The 15,419-nt window shown below is 36.1% G+C and overlaps 1 protein-coding gene across 1 annotated transcript; it reads right to left on the bottom strand.

Annotated features, from left to right (window-relative positions):
* Nucleotides 1-14,120: 14,120 nt before the first annotated feature.
* On the bottom strand, nucleotides 14,121-15,122 carry GPR174 (G protein-coupled receptor 174). Its single transcript, XM_059050757.1, has one exon. It carries the CDS (start codon nucleotides 15,120-15,122, stop codon nucleotides 14,121-14,123), a length of 1,002 nt encoding a protein of 333 aa, XP_058906740.1.
* Between the last annotated feature and the right edge of the window lie 297 nt (nucleotides 15,123-15,419).

A 15,419-nucleotide genomic window follows, 5' to 3' on the forward strand; every position in this document is an offset into this window, starting at 1 on the left:
GTTCATGAGAGACTACTAAAAACAAATATATGCCAGAAAAACAGACAACCTGGAAGAAATGGACCCATGCTTGGAAAAGTACAGTCTTCCAAGACAGAACCAGGAAGGAAGAAATAGAAAATATGAAGAGACAAATCACAAGTAATGAAATTGAAACTGTGATTTAAAAGCTTCCAACAAACAAAAGTACAGGACCAGAGGGTTTCACAGGTGAATTCTATCAAGCAATTAGAGAAGAGCTAACACCTATCCTTCTCAAACTCTTCCAAAAAAACTGCAAAGGGAGGAAGATACCCAGCTCATTCTACAAGGCCACGATCACCCTGATACCAAAACCAGACAAAGATATCACAAAAAACAAAATTACAGGTCAATAACTCTGATAAACACAGATGCAAAAATTCTCAACATAATACTAGCAAATTGAATCCAACAACACATTAAAAGGATCATGCACTATGATCAAGTAGGATTTATCCCAGAGATTCAAGGATTCTACAATATATGCAAATCAATCAATGTGATACAACATATTAATAAATTGAAGAATAAAAAACAAAGGATCATCTCAATAGATGCAGAATAACCGTTTGACAAAATTCAACAATATTTATGGTTAAAAACTGACCAGAAAGTGGGCATAGAGGGAGCTTACCTCAACATAATTAAGGCCATAAATAACAAACCCACAGTAAACATCATTTTCAATGCTGAAAAACTGAAACCATGTCCTCTAAGGTCAGGAACAAGACAAGGGTGTCCACTCTCAGCACTATTATTCAACATAGTCTTGGAAGTCCTAGCCACAGCAGTCACTGAAGAAGAAGAAATAAAAGAGTCCAATCTGGAAAAGAAGAAGTACAACTGTCACTCTTTGCACATAACATGATACTATACATATAAAATCCTAAAGATGCCACCAGAAAACTACCAGAGCTAATCAATGGATTTTGTAAAGTTGCAGGATACAAAATTAATACACAGAAATCTCTTGCATTCTTACACAGTAACAACAAAAGATCAGAAGGAGAAATTAAGGAAACAATACCATTTACTATTGCAATAAAAAGAATAAAATACCTAAAAAATAAACCTACATATGGAGGCAAAAATACCATACGTATATAACTATAAGATACTGATGAAAGACATCAAAGATGACACAAACACAGAGATATACTATGTTCTTGGATTGGAAGAATCAATATTGTCAAAATAACTATATTACCCAAGGTGATCTACAGATTCAATGCAATCCCTATCAAATTACCAAGGGCATTTTTCACAGAATTACAAGAAAAAAATTACAATTTCTATGAAAATACAAAAGATGCCGAATAGCCAAAGCAATATTGAGAAAAAATATCGAGTTAGAGGAATCAGGTCCCCTGACTTCAGGCTATACTATGAAGCTAAAATAATCAAGACAGTAATGGCATAAAGACAGAAATATAAACCAATGGAAGAGGATAGAATGACCAGAGATAAACCCATGGACCTATGGTCACCTAATCTATGACAAAGGAGTCAAGAATGTACAATGGAGCAAAGACTGTCTCTTTAATAAGTGGTGCTGCGAAAACTGGACAGCTACATGTAAAAGAATGAAGGTAGAACACTCCATAACACTATACACAAAAATAAACACAAAATGGATTAACGACCCAAATGTAAGGCCCGATACTATAAAACTCTTAGAAGAAAACATAAGTAGAACACTCTTTGACATAAATCAGAGCAAGATCTTTTTTGATCCACTTCCTAGAGTAATGAAAATAAAAACAAAAATAAACAAAGTGTACCTAATTAAACTTAAAACATTTTGCACAGCAAAGGAAATCATATGACGAAAAGACAACCCCTCAGAATAGGAGAAATTATTTGGAAATGAAGGGACTGGCAACGAATTAATCTCCAAAATATACAAACAGCTCATGAAGCTCAATATCAAAAATCAAACAACTGAATCAAAAAATGGGCAGAAGACATAAATAGGCATTTCTTTAAGGAAGACATACAGGTGGCCAAAAAACACATGAAGTGATGCTCAACATCAATGATTATTAGAGAAATGTAAATCAAAACTATGATGAGGTATCATCTCACACTAGTCAGAATGGCCATCATCAAAGTATCTACAAACAATAAATGCTGGAGAGGGTGTGGAGAAAAAGGAACCCTCTTATGCTGTTGGGAATGTAAATTGATAGAGCCACTATGGAAAATAGTATGGAGTTTCCTTAGAAAACTAAAAATAGAACTACCATATGACAAAACAATATCACTACTGGGCATATACCCAACAAAAAGATACAAGCACCCCAATGTTCATTGCAACACTATTTACTATAGCCAGGACATGAAAGCAACCTAAATGTCCATTAACAGAGGAGTGGACAAAGAAGATGTGGAACATATATACAGTGGAATAATACTCAGCCATAAAAAGGAATGAATTTTTTTCATTTGCAGAGACATGGGTAGACCAAGAGACTCTCATGCAGAGTGAAGTGAGTCAGGAAGAGAAAAACACATATCATATATTAACAAATACATGTGGACTCTAGAAATATTTTATATATGATCTTATTTGCAAAGTAGAAATAGAGACACAGACATAGAGAACCAACATATGGATAACAAGGGGGAAGGGGTGGGTGAGGTGAATTAGGAGATTGTGATTGACATATATACACTACAATGTATAAAATAGATAACTAATGAGATCCTACCTTTATAGCACAAAGAACTCTATTCTGTGCTCTCTGGTGACTTAAATGTGAAGAAAATCCATAAAGGAGGAGATATATGTATATGTATGGCTGATTCACTTTGCTGTACAGCAAAAATTGACACAAGTGTAAAGCAGCTATACTCAAATAAAAAACAATTAATAATAATTTGAGCTTCCATTATTGATAAAAGATCTCCAGAAAGTGGGTTTAGAGGGAACATATCTCAACATAATAGTGGCCACAATCCCACAGCTAACTTCATATTCAATGATGAAAAGCTAAAAGCTTTTCCTCTAAGGACAGGAACAAGCAGGAAGATCCCACGAGCCATGGAGCATCTGGGCCCGTGAGCCATGGCTGCTGAGCCTGTGCATCTGGAGCCTGTGCTCCACAATGGGAGAGTTCACAACAGTGAGAGGCCCATGGACTGCAAAACAAAAACAACAAAAAAAAACAAAACTAAACTAAAAATAGAACTACCATATGACCCAGCAATCCCACTACTGGGCATATACCCTGAGAAAACCATAATTCAACATCAGTCATGTACCAAAATGTTCATTGCAGTTCTATTTACAATAGCCAGGACATGGAAGCAACCTAAGTGTCCATCATAGGATGAATGGATAAAGATGTGGCCCATTTATACAATGGAATTTTATTCAGCCATAAAAAGAAATGAAATTGAGTTATTTGTAGTGAGGTGGATGGACTTAGAGTCTGTCATACAGAGTGAAGTAAGTCAGAAAGAGAAAAACAAATACCGTATACTAACACATATATATGGAATCTAACAAAAAAAAATGAAAGTAAAGGTCATGAAGAACCTAGGGGTAAGACGGGAATAAAGACACAGACCTACTAGAGAATGGACTTGAGGATATGGGGAGGGGTAAGGGTAAGCTGTGACAAAGTGAGAGAGTGGCATGCACATATATACACTACCAAACGTAAAATACATAGCTAGTGGGAAGCAGCTGCATAGCATGGGGAGATCAGCTCAGTGGTTTGTGACCACCTAGAGGGGTGGGATAAGGAGGGTGGGAGGGAGCGAGACACAAGAGGGAAGAGATATGGGAACATATGTATATGTATAGCTGATTCACTTTGTTATAAAGAAGAAACTAACCATTGTAAAGCAGTTATACGCCAATAAAATTTTTTTAAAAAGAAAAAGAGATACTAGATATTACTTCAATCTTTTTGTATTTGCTAAGACTTGTTTTATGTCTTATATGATCTATCGCTGAGAATGCTCTCTGTGCACTTGAGAAGAATATTTCTTCTGCTGCTGTTGGATGGAATATACTATAGCTGTCTTTTAGGTCCATTTGGTATAATGTATGGTTTGTGTTCATTGTTTCTTTATTGTTTCTCTGTCTGGATGATTCATCCAGTTTTGAAAGTGGGGTGTTAAAGTCCCCTATTATTACTGCATTGTTGTCTGTTTCACCCTTCAGATCTATTAGTATTTACTTAATATATTTAGGTGTTCCAATGTTTGGTGTGTACATATTTATGGTTGTTATATCTTTTGGTTTCCACTTTCATGACTTATGTTTTTCCATCTCTTCCCTTTGCATTTATGCATGTCCTTAAATCTGAAATGGGCCTCTTTTAGACAGTATATAGTTGGGTCACGTAATTTTTATATCCATCCAGTCACTGTGTGCCTTTCAATTGGTAAGTTCAATCCATTTATATTTATACTAATTATTAATACATAAGGACTTATTTATATCATCTTATTAATTACTTTCTGATTGTTTTGTATTTCTATTGTTTCTTTTTCTCTCTGTTTCTGCATACTTTTGTAAATTGGTTAATTTCCATGGTGGTATTTTCTGTTTCCCATTTCTTTGTCTTTTGTGGATCTACTCTAGGTTTCTGAACAGTCTATTTTAGGTTGATAGCAACTTATGTTTGGATGCCTATAAAACTCCACTCTTACTCCTCTTTTTTGTGTAATTGATGTTATAATTTGCTTCTCTTTATGCCATGTAATTGTTAACAATTTATTATAGCTGCAATTATTTTTACTACTCTTCTCCTTTACCATTTTTTACTATAGTTGACTGGTTAACACACCATCCTAATATAGAGTTACAGTTTTCTGAATCTGACTATCTTTCATCTTTACCAGGTTGTGGTGTACTTTCATAGGTTTTCCTGCCACTGATTAGTGTCTTTTCATTTCAGCTTGAAGAACTTCCAATATTTATTGCAAGGCAGATCTAGTGGTGCTGAACTCCAACAGCAATTGTTTGTCTAGGAAAATCATTATTTCTCCCTCTTATCTGAAAGATACCATTACCAGATAAATTTTTATTGGTTGGCAATTTCTAACCTTCAACACTTTGAATATATCATTCCACACTTTCCTGGCCTGTAGAGTTTCTGCTGAGAAATCTGGTAATAACCTAATGGAGTTTCCTTTGTAGGTTACTTTCCTTTATTCCCTGGTTGCCTTTAAGATGATTTCATCATTATTTTTGACAGTTTCATTATAATGAGCCGTAGATAAGGTCTTTTTACATTGAGATTACAGGGTGTTCTATTAGTTTCTTGGGCTTACATGTCCAAGTCTTTTCCCAGGTCTGAAAAGTTCTCATCTATTATTTCTTTAAACAAACTTCTGCTCCCTTCTCCTTCTTTTCTCTTTCCTGAAGGCCAATTATTCTAATATCTGCCTTTCTTATTGAATCTCATAGCTCTGGTTGGCTTTCTTCACTCTTTAACTCTTAGTTCCCACTCCTCTTCTAACTGCATTATTTTCATATTTCTACCTGCAAGTCACTTATTTTTTCTCCCATCAAGTCTGCCCTGCTACAGATGCCTTTTATGGCATTTAAAAAATCTCATTTATTTAATTCTTCAGCTCCAGAATTTGTTTGGTTCTTTTTTGTAATTTAAACTCTTTAGTAAATAACTTTTTTATTGCTAATTTGTTGAATTCTTTCTGAGTTTTCTTGTAGCTCATCAAATTTCTTTATAACAGCTATTTTGAAGTCTATATTAATTAGATTAGTTTGGTTGCTGGCGAAATATCATTTTGTTTTTGTGATGCCATATTTCCTTGAATTAAAAAAAATTGTAGCTTTGTGTTTCTGCTTTCACATTTGAAGTAGCAGATGCCTCCTTAACTAAGCTTTTATGTCTTCTTTTGTTCTTGTAATTAACAAGGCTGGCTATTAGAAACCTCTCTTTTGTATTTCAGAAAGTAGTGCTACAACGCATGTTTTTGTTTTTCCCTTGAGAAAGAGTTGCCTATTTTCAGAGCACACTTTCTGTGTCCTGAGCTTGCTCTTCATGATGTATTTGGGAGCACACACAAGGAACTGGCAGCAGACTGGAGGGAGGTCTCGGTCTAACACTTGGTGAGGTGTTTTTAGGGAGTCTGAGGACCTAATAGATAAATCTCCAGTTGTGGCATTCCTAGAGACATGCGGATGGACTTTCTGCTGAGGCCAAGTCCCTCAAAGCCATTTGAAATTCTAATCTGTCTCTATTTTAATATGCTCCATTCCCCCAGTTTCAGAGCCCCTACCTTAGTACTCTGGGTGCTGGTGGAGAGAACTTGGTTTCTCCAGCATCATCCCATTTAGCTGGCATAAGGGGAAGCTCTCTCTTTCTCCACAGCAGAGGTCACCTCCACCAGATAAACCAGCCACAATCAATGCCTTTTGAGGGGTGGGACAGCAGTGAGAAAGTTTCTTTCACCATCTCCACTGTGACAAAATTCATGTTTTTTCCTTTTTTTCTTTTTTCTTACCCAAAGTTTTTTAGATTCTCCCTTCAGTAGGCTGGAGTTCTGCAAATCCTTTCTTGAGGGTAAATATCTGCTGAATTCTCTACTCACCCAATTATTGCCCAACAGTAGCAAGTGGAGTCCAGGCAGTCAGTCATACTGGTTATGCTGGTTCTGCAACCCATATGGTGATCTGTCTATATCCTACTATCTGCACTGGTGGACAACTTGGGTCCTTTAGAGCAATGTACAAAGTCAAGAAGTTCCCACAAATGTGCTCTTGTTGGTGTATGGATGTCTAATTTGTTGATTTAAAACAGGTATACCAAGGAGGAATGTCTTATGCTATCATGTCACTGATCTCACTCTCCCAACATATATTTTTTTTACTGTCTACTACGTTGCAAGTAGTGAGGTAGGCATTGTAGACACAAAGGAGAAAAAAATCTTATATTCAAGTAGGGCAGGTGAACAATAAACAAATAAATAAAATAAGTACAAATTATAAGAAGCCATGAGAAAAAAATCAAGATAACTTATAAGAAATGAATTTGTGTCTAGAGGGGTGGGGAGCTCTTTAGTTAGGGTGGTCAACTTTGAGAACTGACAAACTTTAACTGAAGGAAGGGAAAAGGTAACTGTTGGAAGAACATTCTAGGCAGAAGAAACAGGTACTGCAAGACACTTTTTGAAGAAATTTTAATTCCTTGGACCAATCAAGTTTGAGGGCAAGCCTATGCTTTGCATCTGAGCTGACTGGTGGGAAGTCAGGAAAAGGAAATGTTGCGTCCTCTCTGGGAACAGAGTAAAGAAAGTATAGGTGGGATCCTGAGCAATGCAATCACTTCCCATAACCTTTTTGATCCCCCATGTTGCAGGTTTTAAGTGTTGTCCATACACTCCCACTAAAACTTTTTTCTGGAGGTTGCCCCTCCTTTTGCTGTAGGTAAAAGTGCCATTGGATGATTTAAGATAACCTCAAAAGGGAAGAGAATTTGCTGCTCCATTAGAGGGAAGTGATGGTTTTATAACATGGAATGAGCATACAAGAGACTACTGGGTTTTATGGTTTGTATGGAATTCTTGGGGCAAAATGACATCCCTAGTACTTCTGATATCCATGGAATGATAGATAATACACGTTGTTACATCATATTTGTTTTTCTTTTTCTATAATAAAAGAATTTTTAGCTTAGCATATGGCAACCTGTAATAATGACTACATATTCTAGTCTCCTGTGCAGCTTAGCAGAACCACGTAGCTGATTTGTAACCAGTGAGTTGCAAGCAAAAAGGATTTTCAACACTTCCAGTCACCCCCTTAAAAAAAAAAAGCATGTCTCCCTTTCCTCATTCCCCTATGCAACTAGCTATAATGTGAATGTGATAGGAAAACTTGCACCATTCAGATTAAGAAAACACCCCAAATGTGTTGGAATTATAAGACAGGAAATGTATATCCAAATATCTTTCAAAAAAAGCCACCAACTGGCTAAGACTTTTACATGAAAGAGAAATACATTTCTACCTAGTTTAAAACACATTTCTATTAATCACAGATAAAACTATAGCCTAACCAATAGAGATTATAAAAAAAGATTCAAAGGAAGAAAATGTGAAGTGTCTGAGGGAAATTTTAGAGAAATATAGCCACCTAACTATGAGCAGTATTCACAGAGTTTACATAACAATGACATAGGTCTCAGAAAAATGTCAGAATGTACATTTACATGGAAGCATTCTAATACTGCTCTAGAAGTATTGTTTAGTAGACGATTTTGACAAAAATGTAGAAATTCAAGCTGTCAGCAGTGATATTTTTACTTTTAGTGGACCTGAATGTGCTGGACTCCTTCCCATGAGAGTCATAAAAAATTTGGATGGAGGGATCCCTGAACTGAAATCAACATTATTCTGTATCACACTTCTGCAGTAGAAGGAAGGCTTAGCTAAAGCAAACAAGATCAGGTTAATAGACTATTTTATCTAAGTTGGAACTGGTTCAGATTGATAAAAAGTAAATTTTTATACTTGTTAGAATTTAGTGTTTGATGTCATTACTGAAAAAACATCTAAAATCAGTCCTTATCCCTTACCCCTTTTGATCATATATTAAATAGCTCATTTAAATGGTACTATAACTTATTAAAATATTAAAATTTTGAATTATATAATGTATGGAATGTACTTTTATATAATCTGGGGTAAGGACAGTGGGTGCAGACATAGAGGAAAGAAGACTGGCCATGTGTTGTTGGTGGTTGAAGCTGAGTAATGGGTACATGAGGGTTTCTTATACTAATTGTTCTTCTTTTCTTCTTTTGAATATATTTGAATTTTTCCATAGTAAAATACATATATATAAGTTATACATATTATATATATCTACATATCTATCTTTATATGAATCTGGGTGAAAAAGTTAAACTTATTTAGTGACACTATTTTGAATCCATTATTACCATGTTTTACTTTATCCAGGTATGGTGTAGGAAGTTTATAGTAAGATTACTTCCTTCGTAGTTTCATTCCCTGAGCCTCAAACTTGGATCATTATTGTTTCAAGCTGTTTTTGTTTATTTTTTTATTCTCATTAGATTGGCACTTTAAAAGGTATAAATGATCCTGGTCTTTGTTCAAGTTGTGAATATTCAACATTATTTAGGAAAGGCTGAAAAACATCTTTCCATTGTGGGACAGAACCAAACTTGAAGAACAGAGATCCTAGATCTGCCTCTCAGCTCTGCTTCTGAAACTCCTGCAAAAAGGAAGATATTGGGGTCAGAGTGATAGGTCTAATTACAGCCCACTTCCCACCAATGAACAGTTGCTCTATTATTCCTTGAAGAGATCCAAGAAGGAAAATGTAAGGCCTTAAATAAGGACTATGCCTATAGATGAATAAGCGGATGTTCAGTAAGGAGTTAGATGAAGAGAATTTAGTCAGCAAAAAATAGAAGAAGAAATAAGGTCTTGGAAAAATCAAGTGTTGAAGGCTGAGGAAGTTCTGCTGAAGAAATTATCTGTGAAGTTCAACAAAGATACAGCTCACTGCCTGCCCTTCAAACACACATCACTTCCTTTAATTATGGAGGAATAAATAAGTTGAAAGACCCACATTTACCTGAGAGTTTATCTCTCACTTCTTCCCCCTCAAAATATGGTACAGTGAAGGCAATGAAATTACTTGTGAGGTGGCTTCAAGAAGGCATGTAGGAGGGATGTACATTATTTAAGGACATTTGATGTGTGGGTCAAATCCCATATTTATATCCCATTATTTTCTTCAAGTCTACCAAAACCTCAGAAATTTCTCCTTAGGAAAGCCTTTACCACTTCCTAGGAACACTTTTCTGTAGCAGTCAAAATGTGTAATTCATACCAACTTGGTTATTGCAGAAGATACTTGGGTCTCCTGAAAGCATTAGGAATATAGGTGAGATGAGGAGGGAGTTGCTAAAGTGGAAGAAAGATAACTAGGATGAGAGGAGAGCCAGAAACAATTCTTCTGACTTTACCATTTGTTTTGTTTTGTTTTATGTAGATCTGTTTTGAGAAGAGCAGAGGGAGACAGTGAAGGATAACACCTTTTCCCTGCTAATCCATAAGAAAAATCAAACTATTGGGTGTTAAAAACCCTTAAGATTAAAGAGAAAACATTCCTTCTGTTCCCTCATCTCCTTTTCTGCCCAAAGGCTATACTTTAACAGGTACAGGTATTTAAGTCATTTGGATAAACTTGGTCAACAAGTGAGGATGGGGAATAATCTTAGTAGGGTGTGAACAGTATGGGAAGAGTGGATGGCAGGTGTAGGGTAGGATGGGGAAGTGGTTCATCTTTCCATTTGAAAATAGAATGCACCACTCCAGAGAGAAAGGGAGAGTAGAGCCTCAGGAGACTTACATCCATGTATGTGAGAACACTGACAAAGATCATCAATTACATCAGTTTGCTGAAAAAGTGACATTGAATTCTAGAGGCAAAAATGTTCTATGCAAATTGAGAGACCATTTTTATTATTAAAATGCATATTATAAATTATAGACATAAATACATTCCAAGTGCAACATTTTCACAGTGTTTTGGGAGTAAGAACAAAAAGATGACAGAAAAATGACATTGCACAGGAGTTCCACTTATGCATAGTTTCAGACCAATGTAGTTTGATCTGTTGTTCCTAGAGCAGTTGGCTCCTTTTCATGGAATTACAGGTTAACAGAATTAGTTCCTAAACCAAGTGACAATGAAAATATATAAATCATTTGAATATAATAACAATAACAATAATGACAATAATAATAACATGGAAATCACTCCATATTAAAAATATCTGTTGGGGACTTCCCTTGTGGTGCAGTGGTTAAGAATCTGCCTGCAAATGCAGGGGACACGGGTTCAAGCCCTGGTCCGGGAAGATCCCACAGGCCTTGGAGCAACAAAGTGCATGCGCCACAACTACTGAGCCTGCATTCTAGAGCCCGTGAGCCATAACTACTGAGCCCACGTGTCACAACTACTGAAGTCTGCGTGCCTAGAGCCCATGCTCTGCAACAAGAGAAGCCACAGCAGTGAGAAGCCCGTGAACTGCAATGAAGAGTAACCCCCACTTACCACAACTAGAGAAAGCCCATGCTCAGCAATGAAGATCCAATGCAGCCAATAAATAAATAAATAAATGAATAAAAAGTTTTTAGAAAGCCACTTTAAAAAAATATTTGTTGGAATAATTGTGTGCACATTTTGCAATCAGAACTCAAATAACTTTAATAGGAAATGTGAGTTCATTTATCTTGAATTGTATATTGCTGTAGTTGATGGTGTTTACTTTTTGAGGGTTTTACTTTTTTCATTAAACCTGGAAAGTGACAAATGGGAGGTTTGGAGAGAAAATTCTCCAAGGAAAGGAGACACTCAAGAGGCTGCTGTCTGGATGGGAGCTGCAACAGTACTTCTCTCCTAGTTTAGACTTTTCTCTGGAAATCAGATCCAGAGTTGGAAGGGGAAAAAGTCAAAAAGAAAAATAAAACAAGCAGAGATCTGAGAAACTGATAGTCATGCTTGTAGATATATTTCTTAAAATTTAGCATCCCCATTATTGTAAGAAGATTAGGTGATCACTTACTATATGTAACCTGAAAGGCACTGCTGTAAGACTCACTTTCTTCAAAATATCTTCCTTTCCAGTCTGCTTCAGTGTCTTTAATCCCTCCATTAAAAGTGAGAGATTTACACTTTGAGTTAAAGTTCATCCCTAAGGCCTAGAATTCAGATATCCCTTGGCAAATTAATATTAACATTAGTCATTAGTACCTTAGTGTGTATAAATTTATCAGTTACTGACTAGAACAAGGGAATAGGACAGAAGACAAAACATACTGATGATGAGGAGGGCTTGATAAAGTAAATCATAGCATTGAATACAAACTTAGATGGGCAGGCCTGAAGAGAAGGTGTGGTCCTAGCTAAGCAGCATAAGAATACTGGACACTTGTTCTTTCTGCCTTTTCCTCAAATGATATAAATAATTTTCAAGGGCTTCTGGACTGCCTAATAAATGGGCTATAATCTCAACATTTCCTCTAAGAAGTTAAGTAAACTCCTGGATATACTTCCCTCCTGTTTAAAATAATAGATATGTTTAAAGTAAAATTAATATATTAATGAAATTAAATCACTGGTCTCCCAAAATGACCCTAAAAAGTGTAATTCATACTAATATAGATAATAATAAACACATATAGTATAGACAAGTCCCTTTCATTACAAGTACCCCCAAAATTGTTACTTCCAATCCCATTACAACACTGAATTATGTTCAAACACAAATCACTCTAAAGCAAAGAGACCAGGCATAATTACAGTTACCCATTTTAAAACACAATTTAACACTCATTTAGAACTCATTTAACACATCAAAATATGTAATTTATGATGAATAATTAGGATATAAATACATACACTACTGCTAGCAGCACAAAGTCAATCTTCTACCAGGGTAATATCTTAATAACAAAGTACAAGCAAATCAACACTTGCCCAGAGAAAACATTAGAAAAATTTCCATTCATCTTAGATATTAGAATCCATTTTGATTTCACCAGATATTTTTTCCCCAAACATACTGGTATTGTAACTGTGTGCTTAAAATAACTCCCTTTCTGTAAATATGATGGAGCTCTTCCTTGATTTTTTACATTCCTTCCAGATAGGAAGTACCATGTTTCTTCATTTTATGGCACACAGATTTTAACTAAAGCACACTTTGAAACTTAGAGCTTTTTGCCAAAATATTTTTCAAAGTATTCTAATATTTAAGACCTCAGGTTAAATTACTACTCATATCCTCCGTCTGTTTCCTGCATACTAGTACTAAACAGGTAGCAGGCAAGTCATTTTAATGGGCGTCCAATGTGACCAAAATTAATCTTCTGCACTTTTCTCAAAAGGGGAAAATATTGACTTCCCAAGATGCTGGGAGGGAGGCTGTGCTAGCCTTACAATGGTATGACTGGGGCAAAGATGGGCCAGTAAAATTACTGAAGACTCTATGGTCCACATGCCTGGCTGCCTCCAAACCTACTCTGGCTTGTGAATGCAGCTTGACAGTTGCCACCTAACTTAAAAATAAGAAATAACTTCATCTTTTTGCTCTGGCCTAAACTTAGTGGCCTAAACTTAGTGCACTACTTCTTCCATAAGCTCAGAAAGTGCAGTAACCTGTCAGAGGTACCGTGATGTCACTCTAGAAACATGGTGGACATTTCCTTTACTTGGCAGATCCGTACATCTTCAGAGGTGTTCTCTGGAAGTAGTTTAAGAGAATCAGAACTATGATTATCACCTATATGCTTTCTCCTGGACCTTTAAAGGCAATTTGGGTCACATTGTATGAACTTTGACAAGCCACCTGCCCTCGTTAGGTTAAATATGGCAATTTATACAGTCATAGAGAGTATGTGAATTTATTTCTTGTTCTTATTTTAAATATACCAGAGGCCTGAGTTCAGATTTTCATTCTATTAATAGATGTGACAGATGATTTTTCATACTGATATTGAAATGAAGGAAATAGCTATTTGAGTCTTCAAACTCTAGAGTGTAATCACATATGGAGATAAAAATGGTGCATGATTTTAACACTGTTTTTGCAGAATAATATAATGTCCATCCTACTTAAAGACAACTAAAATATGATATTGGGATATAAACTGTGATTACTAGTATAAATAGACAATTACATTGCTTCTAAATACAAAGAAACTCAGTGTCCATTGTAACAAAACTAAGTGCTTATAATGACTTCAACCTAATAGTCTCTCTTTGTCTTAGGTTCACAGCTACAACTGCTGGCTCTAGTTGAGATCATATGTGTATAGTATGTCACTGAAATTGTATAGCTTAAGTCTTAAAGACTTCATGACAAATTACTACATGGACATCTCGACATAAATGATAGTGGAGTGTAATGCTCTAAATAGGTTGTGTTATGAAGATGTGAAATCCTCATATGGGTAAGATAGAGCATAACTGAAAAGCTGTGAGTACTTCCCATGATTACTTCCCAGCGGCTTGGGGTATTGCAGGTGTGTTCTGATATACTTGCATTTCAGTCCACATCCAGTTTTTTTTTTTTTTTTTAACATAGTTCAGTTGTCAAGGTAGAAGTGGTATGGCTGCTCACAAATGATTTTGCATGGAGTTTTATGTTATCATGCAAATCTTGTCTTGAAAGCCGTCTTCTGAACTCATCAGTGGTAAAGTAGTATATGATAGGGTCAAGGCAGGAATTCAGACTAGCAAGACACAAAGCAATAGAATGAAATATTAGAATCACCCTTCTGGCTAGGCAGCTTTTAATTTCATTGGACTTGACCAGGAAATCTAAAGGAAAACTGAAGTGATAAGGTGCAAAGCAAATTAGGAAAACTCCTGCACAGGTTAGAATCATCTTCAAGGCTTTCTTTTTCTCTCCAAGGTCTTGGGCCACAGGATATTTATCCTGCAGTGATAAAACCGTCTTCCAGGTACAATACAGGACAATCAGAAGAGGAGTGACAAATCCAATCAACTCACCAAGGGTCATCATGACAACAGACTGGGCTAGATTGATATTCCTGGTAGGAAGATCCACAAAGCATTTGGTTCTGTTTCTAGGGGTGTCATCACTGCTTCGAAGGAGAGGAAATAGCAGACAGGCAAGGCAGATTATTAGCCAGCCAGCAATGCTGATGTATAGGTCATATTTCTGTTTACAGTCGTGGAAGCGAAAGGGGTAGAGAAGAAACCAAAATCTTCGCACACTGATGCAGACCAAGAAGTAGATGCTTGCATACATGTTGACATACTTCAGGTAGAAACAAAACATGCAGAGGCCAGGGCCAAATGGCCAGTCATGATTCAAGTAGTAAAAGATCCTCAGTGGCAATGAGAGGACTTGTAGTAAGTCAGCAATGGCTAGGTTAATCATGAATATCACAGCCCGTTTGGTTTCTTTCATATAGCCATAAAATACCCACAAGGCTAATATGTTCCCTATGAGACCTGGCACAAGAATGAAAGTGTATGTCACTGCATAGATGAAGTATCGAAAATCTGTATTGGATCCATCTGTCCCAGCACATGTGTCATTAGCAGGCATGTTTCTTTCTAGAGAAACTGCCTTTGCTAAATGGTGGTTAAAAACCTAAATTTATAATCTACTCCTTCTCTTTCTAAAAGACTGATCATCGATGGGCTGGGGAGACTGAATATTGAATAACCTCCTTTTTATTGCATTGGTCTGGGCTTCTATGCATGATTTGGGTTTTTTTTTCAAATAACTATCTGCATGTTTGCTTTGGATTTGTCTACATTAACTACATTGAAGTCTAATGTGCAAGCAGAGATGACAAGCTGTTATAATTTTCCCTTCTTCTTTACTCAGTTAAAAGGCCTT

Source organism: Kogia breviceps, chromosome X (assembly GCF_026419965.1).
Source record: "Kogia breviceps isolate mKogBre1 chromosome X, mKogBre1 haplotype 1, whole genome shotgun sequence".
Classification (NCBI taxonomy): Eukaryota; Metazoa; Chordata; class Mammalia; order Artiodactyla; family Physeteridae; genus Kogia; species Kogia breviceps.

Excerpts from the sequence above, each read along its gene's own strand:
- GPR174 (XM_059050757.1), bottom strand. The coding sequence starts at position 15,122 with ATGCCTGCTAATGACACATGTGCTGGGACAGATGGATCCAATACAGAT.